The sequence below is a fragment of the Eptatretus burgeri genome, chromosome 14 (genome assembly GCF_056783735.1).
Source record: "Eptatretus burgeri isolate ZD-2024b chromosome 14, Ebu_testis_v1, whole genome shotgun sequence".
NCBI classification, from domain to species: Eukaryota; Metazoa; Chordata; class Myxini; order Myxiniformes; family Myxinidae; genus Eptatretus; species Eptatretus burgeri.
The window spans coordinates 39,248,026-39,266,084 of record NC_140974.1 but is presented as its reverse complement, the minus strand read 5'-3'; the positions used below and the strand labels follow the sequence as shown (position 1 = coordinate 39,266,084).

The 18,059-nt window shown below is 41.6% G+C and overlaps 1 protein-coding gene across 1 annotated transcript in view; it reads left to right on the top strand.

Moving 5' to 3' along the window:
- ECT2 (epithelial cell transforming 2) overlaps positions 1–18,059 on the top strand; it is a 113,592-nt gene that overhangs the window by 60,641 nt on the left and 34,892 nt on the right. The window contains exons 8-10 of the mRNA XM_085854424.1: positions 1–57; positions 9,063–9,125; positions 17,000–17,246. The exon at positions 1–57 is cut by the window's left edge and continues 59 nt beyond it. Coding sequence (XP_085710550.1) covers positions 1–57; positions 9,063–9,125; positions 17,000–17,246 — 367 coding nt within the window. The remainder of the gene's footprint in view (positions 58–9,062; positions 9,126–16,999; positions 17,247–18,059) is intronic.

Below are 18,059 nucleotides of genomic sequence, written 5' to 3'. Positions count from 1 at the left end.
GAGGTTGAAGAAATACCATTTATCCCACATAAAAACCTCTTTGTCGTCAAACGAGAGGTTTGTTGCTCTGATAGTGATGTGTAATAGGTGAAATATGGTTATTTGCTTGCTTGCACTCATTTTGTGTGTATGTACATATATATATATATATATATATATATATATATATATATATATATATATATATATATATATATATATATATATATATATATATATATATATATATATATATATATATATATATATATATATATATATATATATATATATATATATATATATATATATATATATCTTTGAGCTCTGAGATGCCCTTTGGGGGAGGGGGGGGGTCACAGTATAGTGCAACCTGATTGTGACATCATGGTATTGCTGTCCTTTGCAGAATGTCATTATTCCCCAATATATAATCATCATTATTCACAACTGCAAAACGTTGTCCTCAGGGTGCTGTTATAGGCAAGACACAATGTGTTTGTGTGGCAGACAGTAGCCTGGTGTTGGCTTCGTGGCTTGGGCAGCTGGCTTAAGATCCTAGGGTCCTGAGTTTGAGTCCCGTTGGCTGCTGAACTAACACAAGGTGGGGTTGACTCAGCACGTCATCCTTCCGAGTTTGTGCTAATGAGTACCAGTGTACTGGTATAGGAGTACAGCATCTGCGGCATAGCCGCACTTCCAAGAAATGATGGCTACCCGGCAGCCAAGCTGCCATATGCAAGAACAGAACAGTGTGGCAGATGATGCTTGTTGGTCGCATTTTGCAGCAATGGCTATAATGGGGCATGGTGTGTCTTGTCTTAATATTGTACACACTTAGGTTGTCTTCCCAGATATATTTGCTGCAATATTGGTGTGATTGATATTACACATCGAGGAGAAAAAAAAGTGCATTCAATCAAAGAAGGAACTAAATCTACCCAACTAGTCTGGAAACAGAAGCGAGACCAGATCCGGTCTCAGGCGATGCTTCACCCGCTTCCCAGTGGGCTTCCTCAGGCCAGTGGACCCCAGGCTTCAGCATGTGTCCTCTTTTATTGTTGAGGTGTGGTCATTCATTTCTGGTTACATGCTGGTGCGAGGGATCAATTGAGGGGTTTTTTTGCCGACCTTAAACAAAAACCCCAATATCATCCTCTGGTCTGCTCTGCTCTGCTCTGCTCTGCTCTGTCATCAGTGATCTGGCGTTGTATGTTTTGGGGTGAGTGAATGTGTTTGTCCGTTCACGCTTTTGTGTTTCTGGGGCACGATCATGGCTGCCTGTGTATCCGAGTTCAATGTGATGACACGTGGGTTGCATAATTTGTGGAGGTTCCATTGAGTGTTGTGTTAGCATCAAGTGTTGTCGTTTTTCTCATCTTCTCCAGCTGTTTGCACCATTCAGTTTTTTTTTTTTGTTTGTTTGTTTTTTGTGTCATTTGAATCAAAGGGGTGTATCGCGTGGGTACGTCCAGGGTCTCCCCAGTTCGACCAATCTCTCGACCTTTGACTCGACCATGCCTCCAAAATCTACCTTTTTCGTTTGTTGGATGTCATTTCCAGGTCAAACACTATGGCGAACTGTTCCCTTCCCAAGCCGAATTGCTCTGTCGTGTTCTTCTCGTCTTTGCTTCAAATATCTTCCAGTTTCAACAATGTAGAATTGGTCACAGTCCTTGCACGTGGCATAGTAAAGTACTCTCGATTTGTCACCATTTGGGATCCTGTCCTTCAGCTTGGAGATGATATTACGGATGCTGCGTAAAGACCTGATGGGATTGCCAGAACCATTTGGAAGGAAATTTTTCATTGTTGGAGGACATTTCCGGCAGAATCTTATTGTCGTTTGTAATGGAGGTCGAGCAACCATTGCATGGAGTTGCGTAAAAATAACAAAACTCACCTTTGTTGGTGCACTTCCAGAGATTCCAACTCTCAGTACGTGGGGACAATACATGATGAAGACTGTGAGTGCTTTTCTAACTGGTTGGTTCTTTTCCATTTGTGAATAACACTGATGAAATTGAACTTCCTGTCCAAGTTCTCATAGATGCTAACAAATTTGATGACCTCATTTTCCCTCATTGCCCAAGGACTGACCCAGAATATATGGAGAAACGATGTTGCCTGATTCCAAAGAATGAGAATTTGCGTACTATAAACAGCCTCGTTTTGCAACAATTACCAGGCCCATTAACAACTTACCTCGGCGTTGATTGCATTGTGTCTGATGATCCACAAGAAGAGCTGCTGCATATCCAATGGAGTTTCTGAACAGCATCACTCCATCTGGATTACCCCTCCACAACCTTGAGCTCAAATCAGGGGTACCTATTATCCCGTTGCGAAATTTGAATCCAAAGAAAGGACGATGTAATGACACGAGATTCCTGGTTAGAGAACTGCTGCCCCATCTCATCAAAGCGGAGATCCTTTCAAGGCAACTCGGAGAAACAATTACATTTATACCAAGACTTACGTTGGCACGATCTGATACGAGCTTTCCATTCACTCTCAAAAGGATCGTATTTCCAGCAAGGGTTGCCTATTGTTTGACCATCAATAAGACACAAGGTCAATCCGAGTGCATTGGGTTGTATCTCCTTCAACATGTTGTTAGTCATGGCCAGCTTTATATTGTGTTGTCCCATACAATGTCTTTGAGGGGGATTATAGTGCTGATTTCAGATAGCAGACAAACGAGAAACGTTTTCTACCCAGAAATATTAATATATGAGGTGTTTTTGAATGTAATCGAAGCAGCTATTTTTTAAAGATCCTATCGGTGAAATGTTCATCGTTGTGGAGTTTCTCCTTTTCGATTTTCTTTTTCACTGCACCCTAATGACCAGGCCTTTACAACTGTCACACATTTAAAAGCAATGTGTACTGTATAATGAAAGTGTGAATGAGTCAGTCTGTGGCCATACCTATTTTGCATGCCAATAGCATTTCCAAATTCACCAAAATACTTTCTTTGGTGGTGACCATGTCTCCATGACCAAAAACAGTGTCGTATCAATGAAGTAATAATTAACTCTGCCACCGAAGGTGAACAGATGTTATGTTTTCACCCCTGCCTGCCTGCCTGCCTGCCTGTCTGTCTGTCTGTCTTGGTCTGTTCGTCTGTCTTTGATCACAAACAGACAATCTCAAAAAGAAGTGGACGGATTTGGGCGAAATTTGGTGAAGAGGTTGGATATGTGACACGGACGAAATGCTTAGATTTTGGTGAAAATCCAGATCCGACAATTTTAAGGTGATTCTTCACCATTGAGTGATGGGGTTAAAACCGATATATAGCACGATATTTTAAAAAGTTTTGGATGGACTTGTACAAAACTTGGTGAAGAGGTTGGTTATATGTTGATGACAAAGCGCTTAAATTCCAGTGAAAATTCGGATCAGGATCCAATAATTTTTCAGTGATTCTTCACCATTGACTGATGGGGCTAAAACCAATGCATATCATTTGGATGAAACTTGGTGGATAGGTTGGATGTGTGATGAGGACGAATCGATTCAACTTTACTGAAGATCCGAATCTAAATCCGAATTTTTTATTTTTATTTTTTAAATTGCCAAATGATTCTTTACCATTGAGAGATGGGAACAAAAACGATATATAATGTAGCATGACATTTCAAAAAGTTGTGGACAAGCTGTGATAAAACGAGGTTGATGAGTTGGTTCGGTGCCATGAATAAGCTGATTGAATATTGGTTCAGGTGCGGATTCAGATCCGGCCGATCAATGGTATACAAAACGTAAACTGTTCAGCCTGGTGTAGGTATCCGCTCTACCGAGTGCTGATGAATGAATAAGTTCTTAACTGTTTCGCCATTCTTCGTATTCCAGAATAAAAAAAAAATTGGAGTTGACAAACAACACAACAAAGAGTGGGCCTGGGGTGTTTGTTTTTGTGTGTCACTTCATTAATCACAAACATTGAAGGATAAATGTATTTTTCTCAGGTTCTGATTAATGGAGATTCCTGAGTTTAATTGGATGCAATTTTTTTCTTGCGTTGCCACACCAATGGCAGACTGTCAGCGGTCCACGAGACGCTTGCATCCCACAACGGGCTGCAGCCTCTGCCCCTCTCGTGGTTTCTGGTTTTGAGCCTTGTAGCTTACAGGAACCAGATTTCGTCAAAGAATCATGGGAAGGTTTTGAATCACCAATTGATGATCTTGTCTATTGCTTCCAATAATTTATTACATTATTGAATGTAATATGTAGCTCTCAGATGAAAATGTATAATTTTGGCTTGTCATTGTTGTGAAGGGGCTCTTTTGTTGCTCTTGGAGTTGCTTGAGGGTCAGGTCCGATGCCCTCTGATTAGTTTAGGACTTTTAGGTGGTTCACCACTGGCCTATAGCATGGATATGATATCCCTCCCCTTCTTTCTATATTTATATATATTTTCAGTGATTCTTTAGAGAAGGGAAACCTGCACGCATGAGGATCTTGTATGAGATCTCGACATGTCGCATGAGATCTTGTAAAAAAAAAAAAAAAACATGATGGACAATACGATGTTCAATGTTTGAGATGTCTGTTGAGACTGCCCTGATCTTGGGCTTTTGATCCACATCAATTCGTTGATCCGTTTACTGGCGCGACACGTCGAGAATTGAATAAATGGGGAAAAAACTGAACTTTATATCCACCCTTCTTTTCCCTTGTTGTTGAACTCTTAACATTTAAAGCGTCTGATTACTAGATAATCCAGATAAATTGGTGTACATCTTGCATTAAGGACAAGTATTGGAAGATATCAGGTGACACGCACACGCACACTTTGAGACCTTGTCAGTCTCCATTCCACCCGAGATCTACCCCGCGTGTGGAGATTGCAGCCGACAACAGCAACTTGCACTCGCGCATGGAAGTGGATACATATATAGAGATAACCAATGGTGCGCACACATCACACACTAAAATTTCACCACCTGCACCTCTTCACTCAATTTTTGAATCTTGCTCTCATAATAATAATAATAATAATACAAAGAATGAAACATTAATCCACCCAGGCACTACATCAACAATCAGGTCACATCTTGTATCTGAGAAATTAATAAGTTTCCCATTTATTCTATATGTGTTAATTTCATTTTCTTCTTCTTCTTTTTTTTTTTTTGTGTGGGCATTTGTTTCTGTTGCGATGAGCACTCGGGCAGCAGTTACGATCATCATCCTTGAAAGGTCAGCCGGAATAATTTGCCTTTTGCCGTGGAAATTTGTAATGGTGCACCGGGGGATACTTTGGCCAAGGCAGGAGGTGTGGGCCTTGCTCTCGGAGTAATTCTGTGCGAAGAATGTTCATTTTTCTCTCACATGAAGCACCTATCAGATGCTGGTTTGATTTTTATCGCTGACATTGCCTCTTAGGCATGAGCTTGGGGCAATATTACATGAAATATTTCGATAGAATTCTAACGAGCTCATGTATATACTATATATGTATATGTATAGAATTATTTTGGAACGATTATTTTTGTTTTGAATTTGTTCGTTTAGTGAAATGGATAAAAGCAATTTTGATCTTCACAGCTATTTATTTTATTTTTATCTTGGATCGTTGCATGATGGGTAAATTCTGGAGAAAAGGAACAGGTTCAAAGGTTTTGTTCTTTAAAAAAATTTTTTTTTCATGCTTTCATTTTGACCTTCATGCAATCTGCAAATTCCTAGAAACATCTATTTGTTGTCGATAAATAAATTTGTATCTTTCAGCAAAGAATGGCAGACTGTTCCATCGAAGTATAATGTTGTCGTTCGTAGCTTGTTGATGTCGGAGCTGAAGTTTATATTCCGATTCATTTTTGTTTCTTTTCCTGTTTGTTTATATACATTAGACCGTCTTGCAAATGTCTACTCACCAGGACCCACATGTTTTTGTTTTTGACTTTTAAAGCCCTTTCATGTTTATCATACATGTCTTTTTTTTTAAAAAATAAGTATTTTGTTTTTCTTTTTTGTAAATTGACTATTCTGAAAGAAAACTGAGCGGGGAAGCAGATGTCAGAGCAAGCCATCCAAAGCCGAGCGAGAGTTGTTAAAAGATTGAGAGGCCATGGATCAGCCTGTGGTGGGATGTGGGGAAGCCCACCAGTCTTCCATTTTTATAGGTACTGCAAATTGTACCCATGGGCTTGGCCTTCACAGAGATTAAGCAGGGTTTATCGGATACAATGCCAGAGGTGAGGTAGAATACTGTGTTGATGTGTAAATCTTTTGTATGCTGCAAAGTAATGATCTCAAAAGAAGGTCTTGAATTGCCTGAGTATGTCCAGTTTGTATGGGACTTTGTCGGCTGGCTTGGAAATGTGATATCTGCAGCGTAGGTCTTGGTTGTGTTTTAAGGCGATGTAGCTCAAAAGACTACCTGCTAGCCAGAAATCAATAATATGATGGGTCACCTTTTCCATGTGCTGTGTTGAGAAGGGAAACCTGCACGCATGAGGAAGGGAAGTACTGGGCTCGGGATGCCGATTGCTGAGATCTTGTAAAAAAAAAAAACAACATGATGGACAATACGATGTTCAATGTTTGAGATGTCTGTTGAGACTGCCCTGATCTCGGGCTTTTGATCCACAACATCAATTCGTCGATCCGTTTATTGGCGCGACATGTTGGGAATTGAATAAATGGGGGAAAAAACTGAACTTTTTGTGAAAGCCTTTAAGTCACTTGCAATGATGGACTCGAATCACTCTGCTGGTGTGGGTCATCCAATTGACAGCCTGATTTGTGTTTCGTTTGCAGGCATCAGTTTTTGACTCCTTTGTGGATTGGTGGGATATAGGCTGTTTTAATTGTTGGTGATACGTCATGTGACTTGTGGGGTTGGGTTTGCAGAAGAGATGTTTGTACCATAGATCATTGAAGTAGTCCTATGCTGATGTCCTCAGCTTCTGTTGCAGTAATCGTTTTGATAGAAGCTTAATTTGTTTTTACAGCTTTGCACAACATCAAATCTTAAGTGGAACTAACATGGGGTTCTGACCAGCTTTAACCCCTTGAACCCCAGCGGGCGTTTTACCGGCCCCTTTTAAACCTCCATATACCCGAGCGGCTGCATTTTTCTCCAGGGAGCCCAGGGTGGGGGATCTGAAAGTCCAAGGAGCTCAGGGTTCAAAGAGTTAACTCCCTTGGATCTGGGAAATGCACAGCTGCTGTTTGAAAACTGATGATGATCGTGTGTGTTGCATCATTTATTTGAGGTGAAAGTTCATCAGCTGAGTAGCAAATGTCTCAATGTCCTCTGCAGAAGAGGAATTTGTGCAAACGGAGGGAGGGAGAGGAGAATACGGAGGGGAGGGAGGGGAGAATACAGAGGGGAGGGGAGGGGAGGGGAGGGGGGAATACGGAGGGGAGGGGGGAATAAGGAGGGGAGGGGAGAGGAGAATAAGGAGGGGAGGGAGAGGAGAATAAGGAGGGGAGGGGGAATAAGGAGGGGAGGGGAGGAGGGAATAGGGAGGGGAGAGGAGAATACGGAGGGGAGGGGAGGGAGAATGGGGAGGGGAGGGGAGAATACGGAGGGGAGGGGAGGGGGAATAAGGAGGGGAGGGGATAATAAGGAGGGGAGGGGATAATACGGAGGGGAGAGGAGAATACGGAGGGGAGAGGAGAATACGGAGGGGAGAGGAGAATACGGAGGGGAGGGGAGAGGAGAATATGGAGGGGAGGGGAGAAGACAGGGAAGAGGGGAGGTGGGAAGACTGAGGGAAGATGGAGGGAAGAGGGGAGGAGAGAAGACTGAGGGAGGGGAGGGGAGAAGACTGAGGGAGGGGAGGAGGGGATAAGACAGGGATGGGGGAGGGGAGAAGATGGAGGGGAGGGGAGGGGATGGAGGGGATGGATGGGAGAAGATTGAGGGGAGGGGATGGGAAAAGACTGAGGGATTCGATGGGAGCGGTGGGGATGGAAGGGGAGGGGAGAACGACCTCATGATTCTATCTCTTTTGAACATCAAAAACAAACCATTGCAACCAGATATCATACTTTGGGACAAAAAAAGTGAGAAGAAATTGTTAATCGAATTGTTAGTAGCAGTGATTTTTGACTAAACATTGCAGAAATCAAGAAGATGACTAAATACCAAGATCTCAACAATGAAGTGAAAATATCCTGGAAGCGAAAGAATGCCAAAGTTGTACCAGTGAAAGCTGGAGCTGCATGAATGAGGACAAAGATCCTCACAGAGATATTAAAAACAATTCCTGGGAATATTACGACAAACTAACTACAGTTGGAAGTTGTCTGGGGCTCAATGACGATCCTGAAGAGAGCCCTCGGCACAAAACTTTGAGAACGGAAAACTTCACAGCTTGGTCCATGGACCGTGACCCCTTACTGAGATAAAGGTTGATACTCTGATCCCGTCCTGGGAGAACTCCATTCCACATTCTGAAACCCACATATGTAGACACACACACACACACACACACACACACACACACACACACACACACACACACACACACACACACACACACACACACACACACACACACACACACACACACACACACACACACACACACACACACACTCGCAGTCTCTTTCCCTACCATCTCTAATAAGCCTGATAAGAGCTTTTACATTTTATAATACAGGACAATGATGTTTACAGACGTGAGAAGAATCCACACGTTATGTTGGATTTCACCTGGGGTGACGGCATTGCAAGCCATGTGCATTTGGAACACCAATGCCAATCCTCGGTGTGCAAGGTTTAACTTTATGCTGTCCAGGTAAAATGGAAATGGTTTGCCACCGTGGCCAAGGTTTTCTGCTCGACAGCAGCTCTTCTTCATCTTGTGCAGCAGCACATGTCATGAATGTGAATTTGCCCAAACGGCACATCATTTTTATTTTGCACGACAATTTTAACTTTCTGCCCAAGGAATGTAATTGCTGCTGTGCATACGTCTTAAATGTTAATTAGAATTTTTTTTTTCCTTTCAATTTGGTCGTTCTGTTTGACCTCTTGATTCACTTTTCTTGCAATGATTTTTCTCTCCTGGACAATTCCACTGAATGTAAACCTGTGTGTGTTGTTCTTACTCCAGTGGTTTTGGGGAAGCATCCAGATCGATGCACGTGCTGAAGAGTCTATATATTTATTTAAGAAGGTAAGTTTTAATTCTTCTTGCTTTTGAGATCTATTAATTTTATTTCCTGTTTGCCATGGCTCCATGTTTATCGTCCTACATGTTAGCGATAACTCAAAGCCCGTACTGAAAGCCTTGAATATTTTCGTGGTTCTTGACAAAAAAAAAGCATTTTACTCACCTCATTCTCAAATATATATTTTGCTGAATTATTCTGAAATGCGATTTCACCCTGATATACATTTTTTTGTTGTTGTTGTTGTTGCAATCATTATTATTTTGTCCTTGGCACAATGGCGCAGATGTCACAAATTCAAGCTAATTTACTGTTCTTATTCTGTGTAATGTTTTTTGCTTTTGATTTGTTTTGGATGACTATCAAGTTGAACTGAAATGGCTTTTTAAATTGCAAAGGCTCACAGATTAGGGTTTTATATTTTATTATCTGTTTATGACATAAGAGGGAGAGAGGGATGTGATTGAAAAAAATATATGCGAGGAAATATAACTATTAACGCGTAGAAAATATAATTTAACGTGAATGTCGATGGCTACGCCTCCACCCACATTCGATGTAAATCTACTGTCACGTTTGATCATAATTGAAAGTCACATCAAAAACAAAAAGAGATGTATAGAAGCGAGAATAACATCAGATGCCTCTATCCCGAATTGTGTTCTGCAAAATAATTTTCAAAGGGCACATGACATTTGTCCTGCTGAATCCAATTGAGGAGATGCAGCTTGTGTTTATTCCAGGAAGGGGAACATCATATGCTATCTTCATTCTTGAGCACAGACAGGATAAATTTTTGGAAGGGCAGAGCAAGTTGTATTGTAGGTTTGTGGATCTGGAGAAAGTATCAAATCAGGTTCCAAAGGAGGTATCTGAAGGATATGGAGAAAGCATAGCATAGGATAGAGTTCCAAATTGGTATCTGAGGAAGAAAGGACATTTGAGGTGTTTGGTAAATGTCCATTAATTATATTGACTGTTGCTTATTCAAAGAAAACTTTTTCATGTATCGTGATTGGATGTTTAACATGCACAATGGTGTGTGCTCACACAAAAAGGCTGAAAACCCCACTTTGGGGGTTGTACTGAAGGGACACCAGCTGAAATAGCCTCAAGAACGATGTAAAAGGAAACTCGAATGTAACCAAACTAACCGTGCAAGAATGTATTGAATGGCTTGGTGGTATATAGAGTGGCCTGCAAAAGTATTCATCCCCCCCCCCAAAAAAAAATGCCACGTTGAGATGAATTACTAATTGTATAGAAACAATTTTTCCAAATTAACTTTTTTTTCATTCACAACTAAAGAGATCAACGTATACTCTGTTATAGTTGAAGGCGGTTCCATGTCAGGAATACCAGTAAAAAAAAAAAAAACATGTACAAATAAAGATTCACTGGTTGTAAAAGTATTCAGCTCCTCAGGTCAGTACTTGGTGAAAATCTTTTTCAGCAATGACTGCTATGAGTCATTTTGGGTACGTCTCTACCAGCTTTGCACAGTGAGATGGTGAAATCTTTGCTCATTCTTCATGTGAAAATTGCTCTCGTTCTGCCAAGTTTGACAGGGATTGTCTGGACTGCAATCTTTAAGTCTCGCCATAAATGTTTAATTGAGTTCAAGTCAGGACTTTGACTGGGCCACTCAAGAACAGTTATTTTATTCTTATTCGGCCACTCCAGTGTGGCTTTAGCTTTGTGGTTTGGGTCATTGTCCTGCTGAAATGTGAATATCTACTCTACTGGTCAAAAGTTTCAGAACACCCCCATTTTTCCAGTTTTTACTGAAATTTAAGCAGTTTAATGTTTCAATGTACTCTGAAATTAAAGCATAGAACAAATAAACAATTGCAGATAAAAAAAAAAAATCATGGAATCGTTTTGTTGAACAAAATTTGATCGAAATTTTTGACTCATCAAAGTGGCCACCTTTTGCAGATATAACAGCCGAACATCCTCGTGGCATTCTTTTGACAATGGAAATCAAATATTGTTCGGAAAGTTCTTCCCAACATTGTTGTAGAAGTTCCCACAAATGTGTGTTGCACTTGTAGGTTGCTTTGCTTTCACCCTTCTGTCCAGTTCATCCCAAACCAGCTCGATGGGGTTTAAGTCTGTAGACTGTGCTGGCCATTCCATGATTTGAAGCCTACCGTCTTGTTCTTTTCTTCTAAGGTAGTTCTGACATTGCCTGGAGGTATGTTTTGGGTCGTTATCTTGCTGGAGGATGAACCCCTGACCAATTACGCGAGACCAGAGGGTATTGCATGGCGCTGCAAAATGCTGTGGCAGCCATTTTGGTTCAGGGTACCAGTCAATCTGTGCAAGTCGCTGACTGGATCCAGCAAAAGAACCCCAGATCATCACGCTTCCTCCTGCATGTTTGACAGTTGGTGTCGCACTCTGAGGCAGTGTGACCACTCTTTGGCTTTTTTTCACAAGATCTTGGCTATTCGTCGTTCACCTTGGCGTCTTGGTTTTCTCTCGGTTTTCTATTATCATCGCTTTTCCAAAACCTTGTGAATTATTGGCTTTTTTCATTGGCTCACCTTGGCATTTATGAAAATGAGGAGTGGTCACACTGCTCTGAGGAACCATCCTTTCGCCTCCTCGACGGCATACAAAAACCCTGCGTGATGAACCGAAGATTTCAATTTTTGATTCATCGGTCCATAAGACCTTCCAGTTTTCAGGAGTCGACTGGCGGTGCTTCATGGCCCAGGCAAGCCTCTTTTTCTTATTTTGCCATCTTAGCAATGGCTTTCTTACTGCCACTCGACCTGTCAAACCTGCAGCTCGCAGTCTTCTCTTCACAGTTGAAACTGAGACTTCCTTACTTCGACCAGTGTTAAGCTGTGCTTGAAGCTGCTGTCCTGTGAGCTGCCTATCATGCAAGCTGTTGACTCTCAGAAACTTGTCTTCTGATTGTGTTGTGGCTTTGGGTCTGCCAGACCTCTTCCTGTCAGTTTCCTCCAGTTTCCAAGTGCCTTTTGATGGTGTCGGAAACTGTACTCACTGACACCTTGGCCTCTTTGCAATTTCTCGAAAGGAAAGACCTACACTTTTAAGGGTTATAATGGTCTGTCTGTCTCTTCCTTTGTTAATTGTCTTTTTCTCACCATTATGTTAGCAATGTACTACTTCCTAAAGTGCAATATTGTCCAAATAATGATTCAGAGGGTGTAGCAACACAGTCTGTTCCAACACTGCTTTTATACAGACAGAGGTTTTGTAACTAATCAACAAAAGTTGGGACACCTGTAGGAATTGTTTGCATCAACTTTCAAGGCTTAATTTACTTCCATTGCTGCAGAATAGCTGCAGCTGCAAACTCATAACTTGTTCCTGAAAATGGCCTTTTTTAACAACTCGGAAATTTATATTATTTTTCAGTTTTTGGGAACCTAAACTTTTTTCTTTTTTTTAACCTCTGTCAGTTTACCACTTTGCTTTGAACCATTTCAGGTTATTCACTGGACTTTAACTGCTTAAATTTCAGTAAAAACTGAAAATGGGGGTGTTCTTAAACTTTTGACCGGTGGAGTACCCAGTTTTCTCTGATGATTCATCCATGATTCATGGCTGACTCGAGCAGGTTTTCATCAAGGCTTCTCCTGTACTTTGCACCGTCCATTGTCCCTTCTATCCTGACAAGCTTGCCAGTCCCTGCTTGATGGAAAGCACCCCCATAACATTATGCTGCCACCACCATGCTTGACAGTAGGGATGGTGTTCACTGGGTGATATGCAGTGTTAGATTTGCGTCAGACGTAACGCTTTGAATTTAAACGAAAAAGTTAAATTTTTGTCTCGTCTGACCCCAAAACATTTCTCCGCATACCTTTAATAACATTAAGATACTTTTTTGCGAACTCTATATGAACTTTTAGATGCATCTTTTTCAGTAATGGCTGCTTTCTTGCCACCATGGAGGCCAGCTTTGTGAAGGGAACTGGATATTGTTGATTTATGTACACTAACCCGAATCTCAAATATAGAGCTATTGAGCCTTGCAGATCTTTCAGTCATACTTTGATTTTGTGACATCCTGAACCAGTTTTCTGCTTGCCTGGCTGCTGAGTTTTGATGGGTGGTGTGATATGTCTTTCACTTGTTAATGATGGATTTCACCGACTTAAAGGGATAATGAGTGACTGAAATCTTCTTACAACTCTCTCCTGAACGGAGCTTATCCACCACTTTTTTTTTTTGTATACCTTGGTCGAGGCTCATATGAGAGCTAACACACAACTCACAGCAAGGAGGCATGAGACAAGAGGGGCGGGAGTGGAAGGGACAAAACAGTGGGGAACAGACACATTAGGTGAACTGTGGAAGGGAGAGGGATGGGGATGGGACGGGGAACATGGCGAAGAGAAGATGGACGTTTCAGGGACTTTCAGGAAGGAAAGCAGGAGAAATGAAGGAAGTGGGCTTGGGTGGATTATCGGGGGTAGAAAAGATCAAGGATTTGGATGGGGGAAGATAAGAGGTGGTGGTGAACAGCTGTTTTGAAAGCCTGGAGGGAAGAATGGGAAAGAATAGAGTGAGGAAGTTTATTCCAAAGGCGGGAAAAAAGAGGAATGAAAGAGTGAAGATGAGCAGTGATTCGTGATTTTGGTAGTTTTACCAGAAGGGGGTGTTGGCGGACCTTGAGCGCCCTGTGGAAATGTGGTGGGGACAAATCGCAGAGAGAGAGCAGGGGGGGCAAGGCTGGAGAGGAGTCGGTAGAAGACAGAAAGACCACTGACCAACCTGCGGTGATTGAGTGAGAGGCCCAAAGACTCAGCTTCATTGCGGGAGATGCCGATGATCTTAAATGCCCTGGTTTCGACAGCGTGAAGCCGAGAAAGGTGGGAGGCAGGAGCACCAGCCCAGAGGGGAGAGCAGTACTCCATCAGGCTACGGACAAAAGCTTTGTAAGTGGTCAGGAGCTCAAGAGGGCCGAGGAAGGACTTAGCACGATGGAGGATTCCCAGTCGGCGACTGGCTTTTGAGGCGAGGTTGGAAATGTGACTTTCCCAGGAAAGTTCATGGCAGATAGTGAGACCTAGAAGCTTGAAAGAAAAGACTTCTTCCAGAGAATTGTTGAGAAAGTGGATGGGGGGGGGTTTGTAAACGGTCCTTTCGAAGAGACATAGTGAGAGTGTGAGATTTGTCTGGATTGAAAGACATGTTCCACGTGTTGGACCAGTTTGTGATTTTATCCAGATCTGCAGTGAGCGAAGAAGCTGCTGCTTGCCGGTCTGAGGGATGACAGATGGTACGGCAGAGGGTGGAGTCGTCGGCAAAGAGTTTATGTCTAACTTCTCTGGAAAGCTCCTTGGTCTTCATGTTTGTCTTGTTGGTTCACCAAGTGAGTTGAACCTTAAAACTCCTTGGATAAGCTGAGGAGCTTAATTTTTAAGTTAAACACTGACTACATACAGGGGAAACCTCTTACACATATTTTATAACCTTTCAAACAAATAATTTGCTCCTTTAGTGTTTTAGGGTTAATTGGGTAAAGGGTTTGACAACTTATACAACTGAGAATCATCTGATTTTCTTTGCAAATCAAATTATTCACATTTTATCTGCATTTTTTTTTTTTTAGCTTTATCACTTTGGAGTCGTTTGTGAAGACTCTATATATTAAGTTTGCTTTGAAAGCATCATTAAATAAGCTCAGGTGGCATCAAATATGAAAACTTGGGGGGGGGGGGATGGTTGGTACTTTTCAGGCCACTGCATGTGGAGCTTTCATGAAGGACCAAGCATACAAGCGTTTCTCATCATAAAGGATGTTCACCTTCCAACTCTTATTTTTTCTGAGCTTTTCTGCAACATCTCTATTAAAAAGGAGAAGATAAAACATTAAAGCTGTCAAAATAAATGTAGTGATTTTAAATTGAGTCATGTTATGGTGATTGCTCACTTTGCCCCGAGCACAGCACAACATGTTTTATGAAGTTGTAGAGTGAGATAGTTTCATGTAATGGGTGGCTCAAATTATTGGTGACAGTTTGTTTTAATAGATTTCAATAAAGAAATAGAAGAGTAATAAGATAGATCTATATTGAATAAACATTGATGTTCCAAACAAGATAAAATCTGGTCATATACTGAATGATAAAAATCAGATCCTGAGTTAAACTCACTTTCCCATCAATGTTTCCTGGGATAAAAGGAAGATTCAGAGTGAAAATGATTGCATCCAGAAAGCAAAGTCTGGTGTACATGAGTTTGTGATCTCGCCAATCTGCTTTTGGAAAGCATAGCACGTATGCCAGTATACCCCGAGGAGTTGAGGAAGGCCTTCGTCCTGCAATTGACTTCATAATTGGCCGGCATCCAGTCATTGATATATTCTGTCTGACAGCCTGATTGAGATTTTATCAAACAGAGTAGATTTTGTTTTAGCTCTTGCATATTACCTGGCAGAGGTCTGCTTTCCTGCAGCTCCCGTTCTACATTCCCAGTCATGTTTGATTGCAGTCGTGTGTAGTGATGAGGGTTTCATGTATGCCAGCAAGACATTTGCAGTATGGGACATATCCATCCAGAACCAACTCTGCTGAGAAGAGATGGAATGGGTTAACAGCTATGTGACTGGGCACCATAAAAGTCCTGATCTGGGTTCAAGCACTGTATGATTATTGAAGGATGAACAACCAACGAAGAACGACGATGCAAGTACTTGCAACCAAAGTGTTTTGATAAAGGCAGTCTTCCAATCACCATTCCAGCTTCAGCATACCATCATTCACTTATCAAATGGTAACTTTATTGCATGGATGTTTGTTTGAAGTCTGAGTGCCAATTTGCATCATCTATGTTGCAATTATTTATGGGCCACAAAATGGTACTATGGCCAGAGGACAATTGGCAGAAATGATATATAATCTTCCCATAATCCCTCTTCCTTTCAGATAGGCAGGCAGCAGCCTCTTCCCTAACAGCAAGCCTTTATATAATCACGAGCTGCTCAAATACTTGGAATATGTCGTTCAATCCTGACAAATCTCAAATTCTCACTCTGTCAAGGATGTATATGGGAGAGTTCACCAGATGGTCCTTTGAGATAAACAATCATGAAGGAGTTCCTCTTGAAGAAGTTCGGTCATTCCAACTATTGACCTCACTATCGGTCATGATCTTTCTTGTTGACTGCTATGAGCCTTTTTCAGCAATGTTGCTGAAATGTTTCAGCAATGTTTCAGGCAAAGAACATTTTTAAGTTGTCCTCTAAAGCCAGTTGATGACTAGGCATCCTCCGTCATACAAAGTCCTTCCTTGGCACACCTGAACTCCTATCCACCCGCATGGTCTTCATCCGCAGCTTGATGGAGCACTGTTCTCGCCCCTGGGCTGGTGCCCCTGCCCTGCACCTTGCTCAGCTTGACACTCTCGGTATGCCCCCCTCTCTCCCTGCCTTTTCTTTCTCATATTGTTTTTGTTCTGTTCCATTCTGATCTGCCCTGTGTTCTTTCTTTTCCATGTACCTCGACCTTGTATACAAAGAAAATAATAATTGCCACCATGGAGGTCAGCCATCTGTAACTAGTATTGCCTAAATCTAACGAGAATTACCCATACTAGTGTTTCACATGAAGTGTCAAAAGAACTACCAAAGGCAATCCTTAGCTCTGTGCCTGTGACCACCTATTGCAGTGCCAGGTGTGTGAAGCTCTTCTTTGGTGTTACTAACTTTAAAAGTTTCCAAGAAGTTTACTTCACTGAATTTTGTTTTTATCGAGTATTTTACCACGTTATCCAAAATATGCAAACCGTTGAAGAAAATTAAATGACGTGCTCTATTTTAGGCGCACTCACTCGGTGTTGTTTGTTTTGCTTTCTTGAAGGAGATTGAAACATTGAGTTTGATGTACTGTTCCAGCCCACCAGCCCACTTCACTCTGAACATTCATTTGCAACGCCGACGAGCGGAGGAGCCCGAAAGCGAAGACGGCGTCGGGATGGCGTCGGCCGCACCAGTGGAGTTGCAACCCCAGACGTGGATCTTGCTTCCGGCTGTCTACCGTCCGGGACATCTCCCTGCATGCATCCGAGGAAGCGTCCATCAACTGAGACTAGTTTTAGCTCGCTACTAGACATCTCAAACACGCCCGAAACATCTCTGCTTGGTGCGTGTTCTCCATTATTTCAGATTTTTATTTACTTAAAAAAAATTTAATCAGCGTTTGCACACTCGCTTTTGCCCAGTATACATCGCTTCACTGCAATCATGCTTTTCAGTAACGGTTTAAGACAATGGGATGTAATTATTGTGGAGTTCTAATGGTGTGGCACGGTTGTGCTTTCTTGATCCATGCATTATGTATTTTTATCGGCTAATTTGCCCAGCACATTCATTTGGATTCTATATGAGTTTGGAATGTTTGCTAAATTCTTGATTGGATATCTCTGATTGCATTTTTGAATTTCTATTTTTGTACACAAAATCTAAGCTCCTGGCAAAGTGAGGAGTGAGAGCTGCCATATATTTTCAATTAATCTTGAAGAATATACAAGTTGTCATTAATTGTTTTTTTTCTTCTGCAATTTGTTATTATCTCGTTTATTGTTTGTTGTTTTTTTGTTTTGTTGCCCTGTAATTTGAGGTGGTGCTGTTGGCTATAACTAAAATTTTAATACAGTAAATCGCCAATTTATGTGGAGTCGCATCTCGATAGAATGTCATCAACACATCATGGGACAATAGTCAACTTGTCGTGCTGTTCCGATATGACATCATTCAATTTTTTTAAGCACTGTGTACTGCAGTGCGCCTTGCTAAATTTTTTATTCCTGTCGGACCCCACTATTCGCGGGGGATACGTTCCTGAAAAATGCTGTGAATGTCGGGGCATTGTTTTATTTATTTTAACGTGGTCCAGGCTTATGGAAGAACGATTACACAGAACAAATCAGGACACAACATAACAAAGGGAACATCA